The 20,011-nt window shown below is 33.4% G+C and overlaps 1 protein-coding gene across 5 annotated transcripts in view; it reads right to left on the reverse strand.

The window, feature by feature from the left end:
• LOC117180122 (peripherin-2-like) overlaps nucleotides 1-20,011 on the reverse strand; it is a 54,369-nt gene that overhangs the window by 16,776 nt on the left and 17,582 nt on the right. For all 5 annotated transcript variants that reach the window (XM_033372464.1, XM_033372461.1, XM_033372462.1 and 2 more), the window contains one exon: nucleotides 915-1,160. In XM_033372464.1, the coding sequence (XP_033228355.1) occupies nucleotides 915-1,160 (246 nt within the window). The remainder of the gene's footprint in view (nucleotides 1-914; nucleotides 1,161-20,011) is intronic.

Raw genomic sequence — 20,011 nt, forward strand, 5'->3', positions numbered from 1 at the left:
ATCTCTATCCCATCCACACACTACTCCTTTCCCCTGCCGAGTGAGTCACGCCTACCCCGAAAGGGAAATGGCTTAATGGTGTAATAATAATAATAAAAGTAACTGCTCATTGAATTATTACGCTTTGGCGTGAGAACTAAGATCTTGCAACCCTTGCTTTTAAAGCATAGGTCTCGAATTTTCAGGTATTACACCACACCCCTTTGCCCTCAGGTCTTGAATTCTATGATTTTAGATCATAGAGTCCGAGACTTTAAGGCACGTAAAAATTTTAGCTCTAAAATCATGCGCTTCCGTGAATTAATATCTTGAAATTTCTTTCTGTGTATATATGGATCATTATTTTTTCTCAGTTTCATCATGCACATAAACGTTATATTTTTTTTATTTATGCACTTTAAAATAAAATTTTGATATGAAAATAAAATAATTTAACATATTTATGTAAGAAATATGCCTAATAAACGTGGTAAATTGAATCTTATAGAAAATTCGAGTCAAATTCAAAAAGTCGAATTTATTTCCACCACGATAAATACACACATCCAGAAATACTTTGAGAATTGATTTTTTAAATGTTTTTTGAATGTTCAAAATATTAGATGTACGGCGTCAGATTATTAGACAGGCGACGATTCACATTTTTTAATGAGAAAAAATAATCTACTAATTTTAAAGGATTGTTAGCAAATGAAAAAGTTGTTTCATTAATATTGAATGTATTGGAATTTTTTCGCTATGATAAAGAAACTTCTGAAAATCATATGCAACGTTCTCGAATCATATACAATTTTCTGCGAAATATATTACAAAATGTTGGAAAGTAAATCGAGTTTTTTTCTAAAGAAAGGGTAATTAGTGACCTTTATGTGGAGAAATACCTATATAAGTGGCAGAATTGATGATATTCATACTTTCGCTATAAAATACAACAAGATTCCTTGAGTGATTATTAACATTGATGTCATGATGTATCCAAAAACTACGATTCTGATGAGAACCTGGTTCAAGATCTTAGAACAGCCATGAACGTTGATTGTTTTGACATCTGCTTCGCTCATTTGCACGTGTATACAAGGCAGCAGCGAATTATATTTACAACAGCTAAAAGGTACTCCACGATCATTATCCATCACCTCTGTTGTTGCATAATCCACCCTCTGATTGATAACATTTAAGAGGAAATTAATTATAGATTTTATGAGACAAACTGAATTTTAATTTTAAATATTTTTTTAATCGGATGCATTAAATACTACTGGATGATTGCCAAAATTTTACGCAATGTGATTTTTGAAAAATGAAAGATATCGAAACTGCCTAAAATATGTTTTTTAATAAAGGGAATCCAAAAGAGTATGAAAATCTAAAGCTAAGGCATTTAGGAATATACTTGTGATCAAAATGTGGAAAAATGAATATTTTTACACGATTTTTAGTTTATTTTGACTTTAGTGTTTCAAAAGGTCCTCTCATTTAATATTTATAGTATGCAGTTAAACTTTTTAGTTTTTCAAAAGTTCTCAAGATCCTTGTCTTTCGATCAATATTTCTTAATATGGAGCAATTACTGGCCAAATACTTGTAGGACAGATTCGAAAGAATTTAAAAAATTCTACCACTCTGAGCAAAATAGGGCAGAGAGGGACATGATACCGAGCATGTCACATTCATTGTTCTATAAAAAGTTAATCAGACGTGGAATTCACCCGCATTCTTCTAGATTTCGTGTCTTACATTATATTGTATATCATAATTCAATACGTACTAATTATCTTAATAACATAGTGCTTGCTAATTTATTTATTTCAAACAAGCTGTATTTCGTTGGTCTTATTACTCCGCATTTTGGGAAAATCCAACTTTGATTTTTTTGATGAACTAGAAATTTCTTAGGATGTGAAAATTGTGTGGTTCGATTCTTTGGTATTTTATGCATTAGAAAATCTACTTTTAAATATATGCAACAAGAATAAAGAGGTCTTTTCATTATAAATCCTTAACACTGTTAAATTACTTCTTATTCGCTGACATTCTGCTAGGCAGCTAGATGCAGACGACAAGCGCAGGTGCCTACGCTTGCTCTTATTCCTATAGTGAAGATTTACATATTTTTTAAGTTTAGCATATTTTGATGTGAATTAAGTTTAATTTTTAGAGATTCTTAGCCCCGACAGAAGTCTTTATAGTTTCGGTGAGGTTTCCGTCCATTTCTTGTACTTTCTACGAAGGAGGGGAAATTAATGAAGGGGAATAAGGGAAGTGAGCAGTGGGAAAGTGAAAGGAGGGAAAGTAGGGAAAATGAAAAAAAGTAGGGAAAGTCAGAAAAAATAGTAGAGAAAAATAGGGGAAATAAGACTAAATGAGGAGAGTGGTACAGGGGAAGTGAGGATAAGTGAGGGGATGAGAGTAGGAAAAGTGAGGGAAAACAAGGAGATGGTGTCAGCTGGACAATAAGGAGAGGGAGAAGTAGAAGAGACAGAAGTTAGGAAAGGGGTGGGGTGAAGTGTAAAGTAAAGAGTGGCAAAGTATGGGAGGGGGAGGATTGAACGATTTATTTACGTCTTAATAGGTTACACAAAATCTATTTTCTAGCTGCGAGGCGCCTACTTTGACTATTTTTTTTAACGCTCTATACTCGTGAATTCATTTTGTCTTTTGAGTCGATAAACTGATCATATTATTTGAGAAATGCACATTTGGGAGGATACTATATGTTGCACGTGGACTTGTGAGTCGAAAATCTGATGGTACTAATCGAGACTTTCACAGTTGGGAGGGTTACCATAGTTGCACGTGGACTTATGAGTTTTTTAAAAATCTGATTGTATTATTTCAGACTAGCACATTTGGGAGGGTCCTATCTGTGCACGCGCGCTGTTAGCTAACTCCCATCTGTGCATGTCTAAATTTCTACGTACACAGATGGGCTGGTGATCAGTTGTAACATCGACCATCGATGTGCACTAGCTAGTCGAAAAAACGATTTTGGAGCTACGGGGCAAGACACCCCCCCCCTCAAGTTTCCATTTCCAGAGAAAGAAAATCCATAATTTTTTCTTTTTGGAAATTCGAATATCACACGTGCCACCGGATACTTCAAAATTCCATTTAATGAACATGGGGAAACTTTGAATTTTCGAAAAATTGAACTCAAAGGCTGATGATCTTCTCAGCATAAAAACATAAACCCAAGATGACTCTCTCGGTTCCTATTCAGCCCCCCCCCCCTTCCAACCCTCCCTTATTAATAGAAGTTTGGTGGGACTGAGGTTACAACTACAATCTCAACCATATGACGAAATTCTACTTAACTTGGACATGATTTCGACTCCCAAAATAAATGTATAGCATAAAGGTAGTGGTTGAGCGTATAATATAAACAATGAATAATACAAACAATAAAATAGCCTCGGAAAGGACTGGAACTTTAATTTAAAAAGGCAGGCACACGGTAATTGCGAAGGTCAAGTTTCAGGTGACGAATGGAGACTGGGTGTTTGGAATGCTAGGGGAGTGAATGATCTCAAGGTAAAAGAATTGCGAGAAACTATTCATGTAAGGAAACTAGATATTTTATGTCTGCCTGAAACAAAGAAAAAGGGGTGCGAAACTAAAGACATAAAAACGGCGTGTTGAAAGGCGGATTTGAAATATGGTCAGAAATAGATAGTGAATCACATGGTAGGCAAGGAGTAGGTCTGATTTTAAATAAAAGACCGAAGCAGCATCTCGGAGATCATGATTTTGTATCTCCCAGACTGCTTTGAGCAATCATGAAAGTAGCATCCCAGAGAAGTAAAAGACGCCTTCTGGGGCACTTTAAACGACACAATAAATATTTTCGATGGTGGTGAAAGAATAATTCTGCTAGGAGATATGAATGGATGGGTAGGCATCCAAAATCAGGATACGGAAAAAGTATCAGGTAATTTCGGGGATCCAAGAATAAACTATAAAGGAGATACATTAGTTGGCGTATGCTTAGAAAGGGTTCTGTTCATTACAAATCCTTGGTTTAGGCATAAAATGATCCACATGTACATTTGGTCCAAAGGAAATAACTACAGTATAATTGACTTTGTTGTTGCAGATGAAAGACTAAGAGAGTTTGTCAAAGATACAAGGGCCATGAGAGGTTCTGAATGCAAGACTGATTATTACCTTCTGAAACCTACAGAAACCGGATGTGCGAATAGATTTCCAAAATAAGATAATCGAAAGCATAGATAGGGCAACATGGGAGGAGCTTATAAAAAACAAAGATATAGAAGACGCATGGACAAAGTTTCGGAATATCATTTTTAGATGTGCGATTCAAGAGTGTGGTAGCGCGGTTGTAGGAAGAATATCTGGTGATGCGTCGTGGAATGAAGAAATTCAGGCTGCCCAAAAAGCAAACAAAGAAGCGTACAGGAGAACTTTGAACATCGCAGGTCTTAGCAATGATGAAAGAAATAGACGCATAAATGATTACAGATACAAAAAGAGGATACTCAAACGATTAATCAAGGAAAGTAAAGATAAAATTAGAGCAGAAGAAGAGAAGAAAATACAAAACGATTTTGAAGGAAGCAAGAAACTGCTTTATAAAAAAATAAAGGGAAATAAAAGTACAGAATTTGTCAACATAAGAAATAGTAATGGGGAATACTAGAAATGGGGATACTAGAGGCTTTCATATACTATTTTAAGGGGCAATTCGGAGATGAAGCTATAGGACATCACAACTGCGATTTTGAACACGATACGTTAGACAACTTAATTAAGAAAGTCTTTGTCACTGAGGTTAGGGATATAATTAAGGACTTAAAAAACGGTAAGGCTGCCGAGGTAGACTGTATTAACGCTGAAATGCTTAAACACGGTACCACATAGACTGTAATTGATAAGTTTATCTTTTGAGATGGGAGACGTTCCAGACGATTGGAAAAAAGCGACTATCGTACCTATATACAAAAGAAAGGGAGATAAAAGCGACTGCAATAATTACAGAGGAATTAGCTTATTAAGTACCGTTAGCAAAATATACTCAAAAATACTTATTCGTCGGGTAATGAAAATAACAGAAGAAAAGAGTTGGGAACTGCAAAGCGGGTTTATGCCAGGAAGGTCTTGTACGGATCAAATATTTAGCTCAAGGCAAATCACAGAAAAAGGTTTGAGGGTAGGAAGAAAAGTTTTCTGTGCATTTATTGACCTAGAGAAAGCTTTTGACAAGGTAGACAGAAGTAAACGTTGGGAAGTCCTGAAAGAGTACGAAGTCATTGGATGGCTCCTACAAGCTATAAAAACAATATATACGGATAGCAAAGCAAGTGCAAGGGTGAATGGGAATTTGAGTGACTGTTTCGATATTATTCAAGGAGTTAGACAAGGATGCGTTATGTCTTCATTGTGGGTTACCGTTCGCAGATGATAAGTTTATTATGGCAGAGTCCATCGAAGACTTGCAAAGAATTTCGAAGAAACTGAATGCAACCATGAAGAGCATGGGCCTCAAAATTAACGCAAATAAAACAAAAACGATGGTGTTCGAAGGAAAGAGTGAGAAAATGCTATGCAATATTGTATTAAATGATGAGAAAATTGAACAAGTTAATAAGTTCGTGTACCCTGGTAGCTTATTTACTAGGGATGGGGAGATAGAGGAGGAGTTAGATAGACGCACAAATGAAGGTAAGAAGGTTATTGGTAGAGCAGGGCACCTTATCAGAAGTAAAAATAAATAAAATAAAGCTAAAATGGCAATAGATAACTTTATATTTGTACCGACTGTACTAAACGGTAGCGAGACATGGATCCATCAAGAAAAAGATAAGAGTAAAGTTAATGCAATTGACATGTGATTCTCGCGCATGATATGCGGGAAAACTCTAATGCACAAAGTGAGAAACGAAATAATTCTCAAAGAATGTGGTGCGGAAGAGACGTTAGTAGACACATGGGAAAGAAATCGGTTAAGATGGTTCGCGCATGTTGAGAGAATGCTAAATGAACGACTAACGAAACAAGTGTATCAAGGTATGTCAGAAGTATGACAGAAAAATATGGCGACAAATAGTCAATAAAAAGAGTGTCAGTAGAGTGAATGACGCCTGAAACAAAAGACATTGGATACTAATGGAGTCAAGTGGGGAACCTCACATGACGACTTTGTGTGGATCTTCACTTAGGGTGATTGCTAGAGAGATTGATCAGAAACCTGGGTCGGAGCAGTGTTGCGGAACGAACGTATTATTTAAATAAATATCACGAGAATTCTAGATCAATCTAAAAATTTTATATCCCTTTCTCACATTACTCCCTTTCCCATAGAGTGAGTCACGCCTACCCCAAAAGAGAAATGGCTTAATGGTGTAATAATAATAATGTTATATAATAATAGTTGGAAGCCTCGGTGGCTCAGTTGGTTAGACACTCGGACTTCACCTCAGAGGTCAGGGGTTCGATCCCTGAGCCGGTACCTCTTGAAATTTTTCAATGTACCTTTACCGAGGTTCTGGTGGTTCGGAACCCACCTTAAGCTGTAGGTCCCTCCCATCGTGTAACTGACTGCAACCCAGTCCGTCAATGATGGGGTAATAACCAGGCTTGGTCCAATATGTCTGGGCAGACTGTTCTCATCAGATCACTTGATTGCATTATAAAAATGCGTCCGTGACTGATGATATATACCGGGACAGCCCCGTGTAAAATGATCAAATCAAAATCCAACTCTCAAAAAAAAGCCTTCGACATGTTGGACAGTATAAGCCTGTGACAATATTCCAACACAGAAATGTTTTTTATATATAATAATATATAAGATAAAATATATATAGTAATATAATATAATAAAATATATATAATAATATAATAATGAAAAATAACAACCAGAGGCAGAAGCAGAGGTTCAGCAACCAAAAAAGCGACGCAAATGGACATACCATATGAACAGAGATGTTATGCACCTTTATTTTTTGGCAGAGAAATGTGGGCAAAGTGTGAGAAGAGAACATCATAGACTCTTCTTACTTAAATACCCAAAGCTAGCCACAAAAATAAATGAGCAGAATCTGACAGATCAAAAACGCTCAATATCTGTAAACAGACTGCTTTCGGCTGTTGAAATAGCTGCTATCAAAATGGAAGTGGAACGGCAGCTTCCTATTGATGAGCTTGCCTTGGAAGATGTGGATAATGAAGACTTGATTGATGCTGAAGGCATAGGTGCTAGGGATAATGAACATCATGTACCAGATCCATTAGAACCACATCCGGATATTACTAACGATGATGCGGATAGGGAAATCTCAGAAAAACTACAGCACCTGGAAAGGAATTTTGGTCATGCTTTACTAGAGTTCAGATACATATGTAGAACCAACACTAAAGCATTCTCTGCCTAAAATGAACATCACAAATGATCTGCGAGTGTCTAACCTACTTTTTGGCGACGTCTTCATGACATCATTATGCCATCTTTATGACAACTTTACGACATCCTATGTCCACATCGTTTCGGTGTCTTTGCGATATCGTAAAGACATCGTCAGATCATACGACTCATTTATGATATCGTAGAGACACCTCAACGACATGGAAATAGGATGTCGTGAAGTTGTCGTAAATATGTCGTAGCGATGTCGTAAAGACGTCGCCAAATTTTGTGCCCAATGGGTAACCAGGTTTGTACGGCAACAAGTCGCCGTAAGTCCTCCTATGAAGGTTATATTAGTAAGGATAGTAATTGTGTCACAACAAATAAATTAGTTATATTTACCAGCAATTTATTTTCCAAGAAATAAAAGTAGTAAGATAATGGTAGAACTGAAATCTGAGCAGTGCTGCCAACATTCGCATCGAAATATCGCCTCATGTTCTCGGTCGTTGCCATTTCAACCTGAATAATGCAAAATTTCGAAGTCAATCCCCATTGGGCACAAAATTTGGCGACGTCTTTACGACATCGTTAGGACATCTTTGCGACAACTTTACGACATTCTATGTCCATGTAGTTAAGGTGTCTCTGCGATATCGTAAATGAGTCGTATGATCTGACGATGTCTTTACGATATCGCAAAGCCACCGAAACGATATGGACATATGATGTCGTAAAGTTGTCGTAAAGATGTCGTAACAATGTCGTGAAGACGTCGCCATATTTTGTGCCCACTGGGTCGTATAAATATAAATAATAATTCGATCAAAAAATCGTAAAATGTCTTGTACACTAGTGAAGAAATGACTAGAAAGTTGGGGATTTAAAGAGTACATACAAAAATTTGAAGGTAAGTAAAAATTCTTTATGTATGTGGAGCTTTCTCATGTTTTTAAACAAAGTTTTTAAGTTTTTCAATCGACTAAGGACTTATTTTAACGAAGAACAAAGTAGTTCGGTACATATAATGAATAAGCGTCAAATCATTAGAAAACAATCATGAAGTTATTTAATTCTTTTTCCATTAGTTTAATTCTATAATTTTAATAAGTATATAAATAATATTCATTAACATTTTTTGCTCAGCCTAACATTAGAATTTTGATCAATTAGATTCATGAAATTAAATAAAAGCGGCATTTCTTCCAGGTACAGTGTGTCATTGATATGCCTTTATTTTGGGAACAAGGTTCAACTTTAAACGATAACGCTTCTCAGCAGTTTCAAGAAAATCCTGAAGAATCAGTCCAGAGTGAAAATCTTTCTGGAGCAGAGGAAAAAAATCATCGTAGTGAAAAAATAAGAGAACTGACTGATTATGAAATAGAAAAAATTTCACCTATTGAAACAAATAGAAGATTAGATATTGTTAATGTATCATTTTTATTGGCATCAAATAATGCTTTCAGAATTCGTAATTTTCAGTACCAGAATATATTTTTATTGTTGCAGAGAAATAAATTTCACTACATTTTTGTGTTACAGTCTGTATCCGAAGCACTAAAAACTCATCAAGCTAATGGGGACCTTATTATTAATTATTATGACTCACACTGTGAACTTAACAATACTTATAGAAATAAGTTATCCGAGTTATTGGTGACTACCGAATTAAACAGACACAGAAAACAGGTATAAAAAATGATTAATAATAATTTTACTGCTTAACTGATCTTACACAAAAGAAGATTGAGATGAATTTTACTTAAATGGTATCTAATTTCAGAATTGAACCAAAACGATTCGTTCAACTCTCGAGAGAGATAACTGCAATTTTTCCAAATGAAATTCCTGTAAGTAGTAAGAAAAAAACAGATAATATTTTAAAACTTTATTATTTATAAGTAGAAATGGGCTTAAATGCAAAATTTTGAAATATTATCATTTTCGGCCTTTTAATTAGTTTTCCTTGCTAAATTTCATCTAACTATTTACTTCCATCACTTCAGGATACTTACTACATTCCACGAAAAGTTATTGGAGATATTGTCATTAATCCTAAATGAAAACTCTACAACAAATATACTAATCTCGGAAAGGAATTAAGAAAGTCTGCTCAAAGAGGAAGAGAACCTGAGCAAAATGAAAATAATCGACCAGTTACAGGTATTATAAGTTTAATTAAAAATTTTCAGTTTTCTATTGCATGTTTTGACAATCCTTATGTAGGACCCCAAATAATTTTATCCTAATAGCCTTATTTGAGAAAATTACAAGACATTTTTTTTATAATTGCAATTTTTAACATCCTCATTAGAGAGAATATTAGATTTGTGTAAAATTTGACCCTTCCTCCCCCTTAACTAGTTTTTATCAAATGTCTACGTTTTCAGACCCCCTGAATACGAAAAACATGTTTTTACAAATTTGTCTGTCCGCCTGTCCGTTCGTGGATGTTTTTTTTAGTTTGTTAGCACAATAACTTTCGAAATAATTCGCTGATTGGATTTCCTTTGGTACACGCTATTAGTATCTTAAAATGAAGACCAAGTTCGTTGGCCAGCCATTTTATATAAAAATTCAAAACGAGCACAATTTTAATATTTTTGAGATCACTTTTTTCAAGATCAAAATATTTTCTGTACAGGTAGTCAGAGTATTCAAAAAGGTGAACAATTAATCATTGTAACTTTTTTTAATAAAACCAAAATTTGCCAGAGTTACAGGATTTACAAAATTTCAAAAAACACGAAAATGATCATTTTGAGCCAAGTAACCTACATATGGAAAAGTCAAGGGAAGAAAAATGTTGCTTTTTAAATTCCCTAAAATATTATCAGAAAAACTTTTTGAATTTTCTCGAAAAATCCAAAATTTTAATTTTGACAGAATACAAAATAATAAAAAATCCAAAAATTACATTTTTCGGCTAAAATACGCGCAGCGCGTGACGATGATGTACTCGCGAAGCGGATCGATTAAAAAAATATATATACATGCTTTTTGAAGAAAATTGAATTGAGAATTTTATTTTCTTTTAGGACAAGAAGTTCTTGATGCTATAACATGGTTAAAAACAAAGATAGAACCATGGACAGATGTTGTCGAAAAATGGAAACTCACAACAAAAGTACCCTTAGATTCCCGAATAGGATACGCTTTAGTTATTAACATTGGAAAGCGTAAAAGAACGATCAAACAAAAAGAAGATTTACAAATTATTGCCGTTTATTTCGACAAATATGAGGTTTTAAAACCGCCATTAGGTTACACTCTAGTAAGATTTTATTTAAGAAAGTATGTCCGAATATTTGTATTTATACAGGTTTATTTATGTGTAAATAATGTGTAAGTGTTATCTTTTTCAGATGGAATATGATTTTGATCATATGTATCCAACCTGTGCCGTAAAATTTTCTCGGCAAAGTTTGTCAAAAAAGTAGAACAAAGTCTCTATATTAGCGGTATGTTATCGGCCATTCTATTTTTTTCTCATATTCACAAGAATTATGTACCTGAAGTAAAATTTTGTCCTCATTTTTTAAATCACATTATAATAATAATTTATTTACAGGAGATGATAATGTGGAATTTTGGGACTGGCGAATCTGTTCGAGCCTGTTACCACCAACGGTAAAAATGGTATAAAGTGGCGACCGAAAAGACCTGAAGTTGCAGAATTATTTATTCTTTATGCGAATGTAAGTTTTTTCAGTTATTTTATTCATTAAGAATTCTCAAAGAAAAATTTAATAGTTAATACTTCATTGAAAAAAGATTTTTATTTTTATGCCAAAACTGTGGAATTGATAAATAAAAGACCAACTTTGAACAAAACAGTCGAATGGTCAACAAAAAAAAAGAAAAGAATTCTTTACCACTTGTATTTTTAATTAAGATAGATGAAACATTGCCTGAAGAGACGAATTTTCTAGAAAACAGATACTTTTTTAACATTAATATGAATTTTCGACAGAAAAGTTAATTATCTCCTAAATACATAAATTTACTACCGAGAACATTAACTTGTGATTTTAGTGAAAATAGAAGATATTTCTATCAGAAGACGCGAATTTTGAAACAAAAAGACTAATTTTATTCAAATTGTTGAATTTTTAACCGAAAAAGATTTTTCAGGCAAGAAGGAAAAAAAGTGTGAGCCAAAATTTCTAATAACTATTTTTTTTATTTTCTTGATTTATTTGCCTTAAAATTATATCAATGTAATTTTCGTAATCATTTCGAAAAAATTGAAAAATATTTTTGAAGATTTCTAATAAGTCACAAAATTGTAGAAAGAATGTGTGTCAGTTTACAAGATATTTAGGACTTCTTGATGCTTGGAAAAACTAATTTCACAAATTTTCGGAAATCTGAAAATTTTAAAATATTTTTAATCCCTAAAAAACTTATAAAATTCTTTAATATCCTTTAAACTGAATGAAAATATTTCTTTTTAGACCAGATAAAAAGAATTTCCTTAAATTGTTCCAATAGTATTTTCTGACAATTTTGGAAATCTTGGGAAATATTTTCATATCTTTTTGAATATCCTCAAAAATATATTGTTCTAATTTTTGGTTTTGTTTTCTTTTTCTAACCTTAATCTTCTGATCTCTTTGCAAATTTTAAATTGATTTTGAATTTTTTCAAAACCTCGAAAACTTTAAAATATCTCTTGAAATAATTCAAAGTTTTCCTACAATTTTTTTAAATCCTTCAAAAATTACAAACTTTGACTAAAAATCTTCCAGATTCTTTTTCGACATATTTTGACATTTTCAAAACTTTAACTGAATCTTTTTAAATAAAACCTAAATTATTTTTAAATTAATTTTAGCTGTAACTATAATATCCTTTTTCTCATCTCTTTTCAAGTTTTGGCAAAATTTTAGAAATAATATATTGTGATAACAAAATTTTAAGAATAGACTCATTTCCGAATAGCGAAAAAATTTTAATTAAAATATTCTCTTTTATTTATAATGTTTAGAAATATTTAGAAATATATTTTATCATCAAGTAAATTTACTTATTTTTGGAATTTTTGATTTACTCAATGGATGGTGCATAACATTCCTGATCTTTATTAATATATAAATAAATGTATATAACCTCTTTATTAAGTTTCAAGGTGTTCTGAATAGAGTATAGATATAACAATTTTAAAACTGTGATCTATTTCAATATTCTTTAATTCCTTAGAATTATCTAAAAATATATATATATTTTTTTATTTATTCATTTTAGAATATCGCAAACTTGGAATATTTAATTGAAAGGCAACGTAAGAATCTGCAAAAAGTGAAGAAAAATTGGCAACCGCTTCCAGCAGTTGTTGGAGAAACTACAAGCGACACAACGGAGTCCTATGTTATTATTGATAATAACTGTTTCCGATTGGAAAATCCTTTGAGGGCAGTAGAAGTTTGCTTCAAATGCATTCACGCATTGCATGCGTCTTACCCTGTACAAAGTAAACCCTTATGGTTATTGTTGCAAAAAGTGATCTTCGGTATTGAAACCGTGTGGGATAAACCGATTCCTGAATTGAGTTTTATTTGTCATAAATTGAGCAATATGTCCTAGTCATTTAAGCTATGTCAAAACATATTATTATGTTTTATGAAGTCGATGCAATACTAGTGATACATGTCTTTTAAAAATTTAGTTTTTTATTTCTTAAGCATAATTTATTTTGTCTTCAACAAACTATTGTGAGCATCAGGATACATATATTCTTTTATTATAATGCCTCGGTGCACAGAATGCTCGACCACACTGCCTACAATTATGGGTTTGCAATTACATCTTAAAATAGTCCACATAATATCAAAAAATTAGATGAAAACTCACTAGGCATTAAGAATCGTGATGTCTCTAATGATACGTCCACTTTACCTGCCTCGGAAATTGATGACACTCCTGCATTGTCGATTAATGAAATCCAACCAAAATTTGTTGATTTCTTTGTGGATTTTTTTGGAAAATTGTACGCTGCTCCAAACTTGCCACGAATACATGTACAGACAATTTTTAATCAGTCGAAAGAATTAGTGGACGAAGTTTTGTCAACGGCAAAATCCATTGTATACAATGCTTAAAGAAGTAATGAAGTTAGCAAAAAAAAACATTACTTCCATTGATGATAGTCTAAACGAAATATCAAAAGCTCTTGATAAGTTTTAAACTGAACATAGGCGATTTAAGATTTTTGACAAAACAAGTTGTTTCATCAGAGCTGATGCTCAAATAGTAGGGGATACCGTAGATGAGAAATATTGTGACGGACACATGACAGAAGAACAACCTTCAGTAAAATGTAAATTCGTGCCACTAAGAAAAATTCTAAAAGCTTTTTTCGATATGCCAGGAGTCTTAACGACTGTTTTAAATAACATGGTAAACTTGAGGAAAGAAACTGAAGTTTTTTATCCAACTTCATTCAAGGAAAGTTATGGCGGGAAAAAGTAGACCGTTGTTTTTTTGGAAAACTAGTTATACCTTTTTTTATATACTTTGATGATTTCGAAGTCAATAACGTAATAGAAAGTCACCATGGGGTTCAAAAGTTAGGAGTAGTTTATATTTTACTTCCAACTTTGCCACCAAAATTTAGATCAGCATTGGAGAATATATAATAAATAGTTTAAATATGAGAATATGATAAATGTCTAAATATGTATTACTTAATACACAAAACCACACTCACTTTCTAGTTTTTATAATTATTTTATTTATTATATCCATTAAAATACTTGTTCTTACTATTTTATATAAGTGTTATACTTTTAAATATTAAAATTATAATGTTTTTCATTACCATCCCATCGTAAGGACTACTATTTTAAATAGTGAAACTTGCTACTTTTAATAGTAAGACTTACTAATTGAAGTAGTAAATACAACTACCTGAAAGTAGTATCTGCTATCGAAAGTTGTAGCAACAACTAATAAAGTAGTAAGCACAACTACTACCAACCTTGCGAATAAAAGTAGTAACCCCAAGCAGTTCAATAGCAGCGGCATATATTACAAACTAAAGTAGTTGGCCCTACTACTTTGTTCGTTGTCCCAACCAACTATTTTTTTCAGTGTACTACTTAAAGTAGTAATCCTTACTATTATATAATCTTATATAATATTACTATTCAATCTTATGTTTTCTTACTATTCATATAATCATATTCATCCCGCTGGCAAGCTGAATTGTCACGATGATGTTTTATACAAATTAGGGTACCTTTTCACGGAGGCCTGTTTTGAAGTATTCGTTGAATTTATTTGGCACATCGAGTTCGCATTTATATGTTACAAATCAATCAAATTTGCCATAAAAGAACAAACTAACTACAAATAAATCCTATGAAAAATATTAAATCGACGATTATTTCAAAACAGGCCTCCGTGAAAAGGTGCCCTAAGCGTAGGCCGTAGACGACGCCCTAAGGATCTATACGATACTCTTCAATATTTTCCACGTGTTTACACATTATACGTTAAGGTTCAGATTAAAATGGCGGTCATCGAAAACATGACGAAACATTTCGATGCGAATGTTGGCAGCACTACTCAGAATTCAGTTCTGCCAATATCGCAAAGGGCCAAAACTTGTAACCTTTACTACTTTTATTTCTTGGAAAATAAATTGCTGGTAAATGTAACTAATTTACTTGTTATGACTACAATTACTATCCTCACTAATATAACCTTCATACGAGGACTAACGGCGACTTGTTACCGTAGCAAACTGGTAGTTACTGTTACCATCGAAGTAGTTGTCGTAGCTTACACCAACTCTACTAATAAGGAGCTTCTTGTTGCAACTGAACCATTTTTTTTCAGTGTAAGATCAACTAATTTAATTGCAAAATAACTAATTCAATAGTAAGACTTAATAACTAAAGTAGTAACGCTTACTATTTTAAGTAGTAAAAACAATTAACTGAAAGTAGTACCTACGTTAGAAAGTTGTAGCGAGAACAAATAAAGTAGTAAGGACAACTACTACCAATCTTGCCAATAAAAGTAGTAGCCTCAACCACTTTAATAGCAGTGACTTTGTTAGTTGTCCCAACCAACTATTTTTTCCAGTGCAAATTTAAATTTGCAGCAGTAAATTTTTCTAAAACGTTATGTAATTATTTAAATAATTATTTATTGTCTGTTTCCAAAATTTCTAAAAATTGATCCACATATAAACTTTCTTTTTAAATTAGTATCAATGTTACGTTTTGTGGAATAATTATACAATTTTGATACATTCATGTTAATGCTTAATACATTTTTATTTGTTTAAACAATCTATATTTGCTCAGGCAGTTTCTTTTCGATAGCTAAAAAAATGAAATAAAACAGAACACAGAAAATTATGTTTGAGAGGGGAGGGGGGAGACGTATACTGTTACATAAAGATTACTTACAATCTTTATGATTCTAATCTAAGCGACTTCCATTTCCTTTTTCTTTCACTTTTTTATACCTCCAATTTGCCTATTTTTCACATGCATTCTTTCATTCTCTCTCATTCACTCCTCTAGCACCCTCCAACTCCTTCATCCATTCATCTTCTCTCTCCCCATCCTTTTTCTGAATACTTTGGTACTCCCTCCTTTTTTATCATATTATACCATTTATTGTATTTTGATTCCTCAATCATCCCCCATCTTTCTATTAAGTGTCTTTCCCTATCCTTTTTTTCAAATTCTTCATAGTTTACTCCAGTCCCGTCTTCTATGTTTCTCGCATTAAAAAATTTCCGTCTTTCTTCTTCCCATCTCTATAATTCTATCGTCCTCCCTCTCCTCTCTTCTACCTCCATCAAGCACTTTCTCGCTAACTCCCCCCCCCCCCTTTTTTTTACCTCTAGGCTTCGTCTAAAATTTCCATGCCCTCTTTCCCGCTCTAATACTTAATTAACTCCCTTTGCGATTCTTCTCTCACCAGGTATCCTGATGTCCTTCAGTCTGCCCCTAGTGTCCACCTTATAAACTTTTCTTGTAAACTCTCAATATCTTTCCTCTCTTTTCATCCCCATATCTGTACCCCATAACTGAATACCGGCCATTCCAGCGTATCAAATAACCACATTCTCCTTCTCCAATATTTTGTGTACCTTCTTTTTCCTATTCTCCATATCTGTTTCATTACCTCTGCTGGTTTTTTTATCCTTCCTCCTATATGAGCTCTATGATCTCCATTCGTTTGCAAGATATATTCCAAATATTTAAACTCTTTTACTTCTTCTAAACTATTCCATTTCATATCCCCGTCTATCTCTTTTTCCTTCACCCTCCTTTTCTAAACCTCATTATCTTTGTCTTTTCTACATTTAAATTCAACTTTTTTCCACTCAAGTCTTTCTATAATCCTGTAATTAAGCCCGCCAACCCTTCTTCATCTTTTGCCATCAAGACTATGTCATCTGCGTATGCCAGTGTATATATATATATATTTTCCTTACCTATCCTAACTCCTCCCCAACCTTTTCTCCTTATTTCTTTTTCCCTCTCTTATCTTCCTTTTCACTATAACTTTTTCTATTTCGCCTCGGTCTAATGAGTCAAACGCCGCCTTCAAGCCCACGGACATTGCTATCATTGCCTCTTTTTCCCCTTTAGTTCTCTTATTTACTAGAAAGTTCAGAACCTGTATGTTTTCCATCACCCCCATTTCTTTTCAGAACCCTGTCTGATTTGATGGCTTTATCTTTCTTCCTCAACTTCTTTCTACAATCTCTCCGACAAAACCGTTACATATACTTTATACAGTGTTAGCAACAGCCTGACACCCCTATAATCTTTAACGTCTTCTCCTTTGCCTTTCTTCACACTTGGTATCACTATTCCGCCCTTCCGTAGCTCTAGCCACCTCTTTCCTCTCCATACTCGATTACTAATTATCTATATCCATTCCTCTAGTTCCGTCCCTCTATATTTCCATACTTTATTTGCAATCCCATATGTACCAGGTGCCTTTGCATCCTTCATTATTCCTAACACCATGACTATTTTTTGCCTTGTTATGTCCTCTTCCTCATCTTTTTCTCTGCTATATTTTCCTCCCTTCCTAAATTTTCTTTCTACTCCTCCTAGCAAATGCAAAAAATATTTTATCCATTCTACCATTTCAATATCTTGAATTACTCGTTTTCTTCTTTCTCTTTCTCTATTTACTACCTTCCATAACTTTTCCTCGGTTCTAGCCTTCGCTGCCACTTCTTGAAACCTTTTATTCTCTTCCTCTTTCTTTTATTCACACAACTCAGTATACTCTTTCTTTTTTATCCTATATTCTTCCCCATTACTTTTTTCTTTTCTCCACTTTCTTAATTCCTTTCTAAACTTCTTTTTTCTCTCTTCATAATCCTCGTCCCATCCACTTCTATTCCCCCTTTACTAACTTCGTTTTTGTTTGTGCACTATAATCCTCTTTTCATTGCTCTTACCATTTTTTCCATCTCCTCGTCCACATTTCCCTCTTTCATTTTGATATTTCTGAACTTTTCTCTAAACTGTTCTTTTCTTTGTCTTGACCAATCCTCTTTTCCTACACTTTTTACCTTTGCTTCCTTTTTATTAATATTTCGATAATTTTTTTCTCTCTCTAGTGTCACCATTAAGGGAAAGTGATCCGAATCAATATAATCACCTACCTCTAGTTTCATGACCTTCTCTCTTACCTTATCATCCACGATCACATTATCAATTGCCGTTTTTCTTTCCCCTTCTGTGCGTGTATATTCTTGTTCCTCATCTCCCTCTATACTTTCATTTAGGATAAACCATCCCTACTCCTCGAACTTCTTTAATAATTCTTTCCCACCACATTCAGTACCTTATCTTTTGATTTTCTTCCTCTATCTTTTCCCCATTCCCTTCATCCCCTATCTCCTGTTCTCGCATTCAAAACGACACCTATTATAAGCCTCATCTCTTTATTTTCTTCAATAATTTCTCTCATCTTCTCTACTTTCTCCTGCATTTTACACTTCACATAAACCCCTACTACCTTCTACTTCTCTCCTCCCATCTTTACCTACCCCTTACTATTTCCCATCCCTTTTCATCGATCCACGTCTCCATCATTATTACTACATCCCATTGTGTCAAATTTCTCATATAAAGTCCCTATCCCTTCTCTCCAATCTTGCTATATTCCAGTAACATATCTTTCTTTCTTCCCTGCTTTCGTTTGTCGTCTCTTTTTGTTTCTTATTATTTCTTATTTTCCTATCTCCCATTCATTCATCTCCTAGTTTCCCGATACCTCATTTCTTACTATCTCTTCTCTTTCTTCATCCCAATCCCACCACTCTCCGTCCATCTGTATTCTCCCATACTTAAGCCTTGTTCTCTTTCCCGTTTCCCTTCTTCCGCCATTTTCCTTAATTTATACTGCATCTTCCTTTCTACCCATGTCAAATCATTCTCTATTCTCTCCGGGCTTCCATATAACAACAATCTTATCTGTCATGACCTCCCTCTTATGTTACCATTGCTTTAGTTCCTCTGGTAGCATTTTTTTACCTTTTCGCTCTTCCCTTCCTACAATTGGCACTTTCTTTATCTCTACCTTAGCATAAATCCTTTTTAGCACTTTTTCCACTTCTTCCTTCAGCATTACATTAGAAGAAATTTATCAAAATTATGTAATTATTAAACAAAAAGTAGTATAGCCTACCAATTTGAAAAAAGTGCGGACATCTCTGGCTCGATTTTTAGAAAATTTGAAAATAAACAATAATTAATAATTTAAATAACTACATAATATTATTAGAAAAATGTACTACTCCAAACAATGATAAAGTACATTTCAATCATAAAATACGATTATTTTTCACATTTTTGGGGAATATAATTGCTTAAATATTTTTAATTTGTTTAAAAAATTGTAAATGGTTTAAAAGTTATGGTAAATATTCAAATTGCCCATTGTGGTTACTCGAATGAAAAAGATGACGAAAATTACTAAAACAAAAAACAATAATACGTAAAAATGTAGTTTATTTTTTATTTTTGGGTAAATTGGGACGCTGCGTGGAGGGTGCGGGTGGGTTAGAAATGAAAGTTATTAGTATGGTTTTATTTCGTAGGCACTGCTCTTAAATCCCTAAAAAACTTGGCTGGTTTTGATGGAACCCTGGAAAATGAGTTCAATTTTTCGAAAATTAAAAATTTTCCCATGTTAATTAAGTGGGATTTAGAAGTTCCCGGTGGAAATGCATTTTTAGCCCACCCTAATTAGTACACAGTTGGAATTGTACACATTTGCTTCGAGCACAGTTGTACACTAGCCCTAGCGCTCTACTTGACTTTTTAGTTAATTCTAAAATACTTGTGAGTTCCTTTTTGAATGATTCCGTTACTTTTAAAAGTTCAACAACTTTGATAAATAAATCTAATAATTTCATAGGGTGAGTGACCCAGTGAATGAACACTTAAGGAAATCACTGATTACAACTAGTCCATTTCACGTTATAATAATTGATTATTCTTACAAAACTTTTGAAAATAGATTTTTAAGAGTTCAAATTTCATAATCCGGTAAACAAATTTTGTTTTTACCAAAAAGCTTTATAAAAAATAATTAAATAGTGCAAAATTAACGAAAACACCAGTGAATGAACACTGTGAGCCAATGAATGAA

This window comes from Belonocnema kinseyi, chromosome 9, assembly GCF_010883055.1.
Source record: "Belonocnema kinseyi isolate 2016_QV_RU_SX_M_011 chromosome 9, B_treatae_v1, whole genome shotgun sequence".
Classification (NCBI taxonomy): domain Eukaryota; kingdom Metazoa; phylum Arthropoda; class Insecta; order Hymenoptera; family Cynipidae; genus Belonocnema; species Belonocnema kinseyi.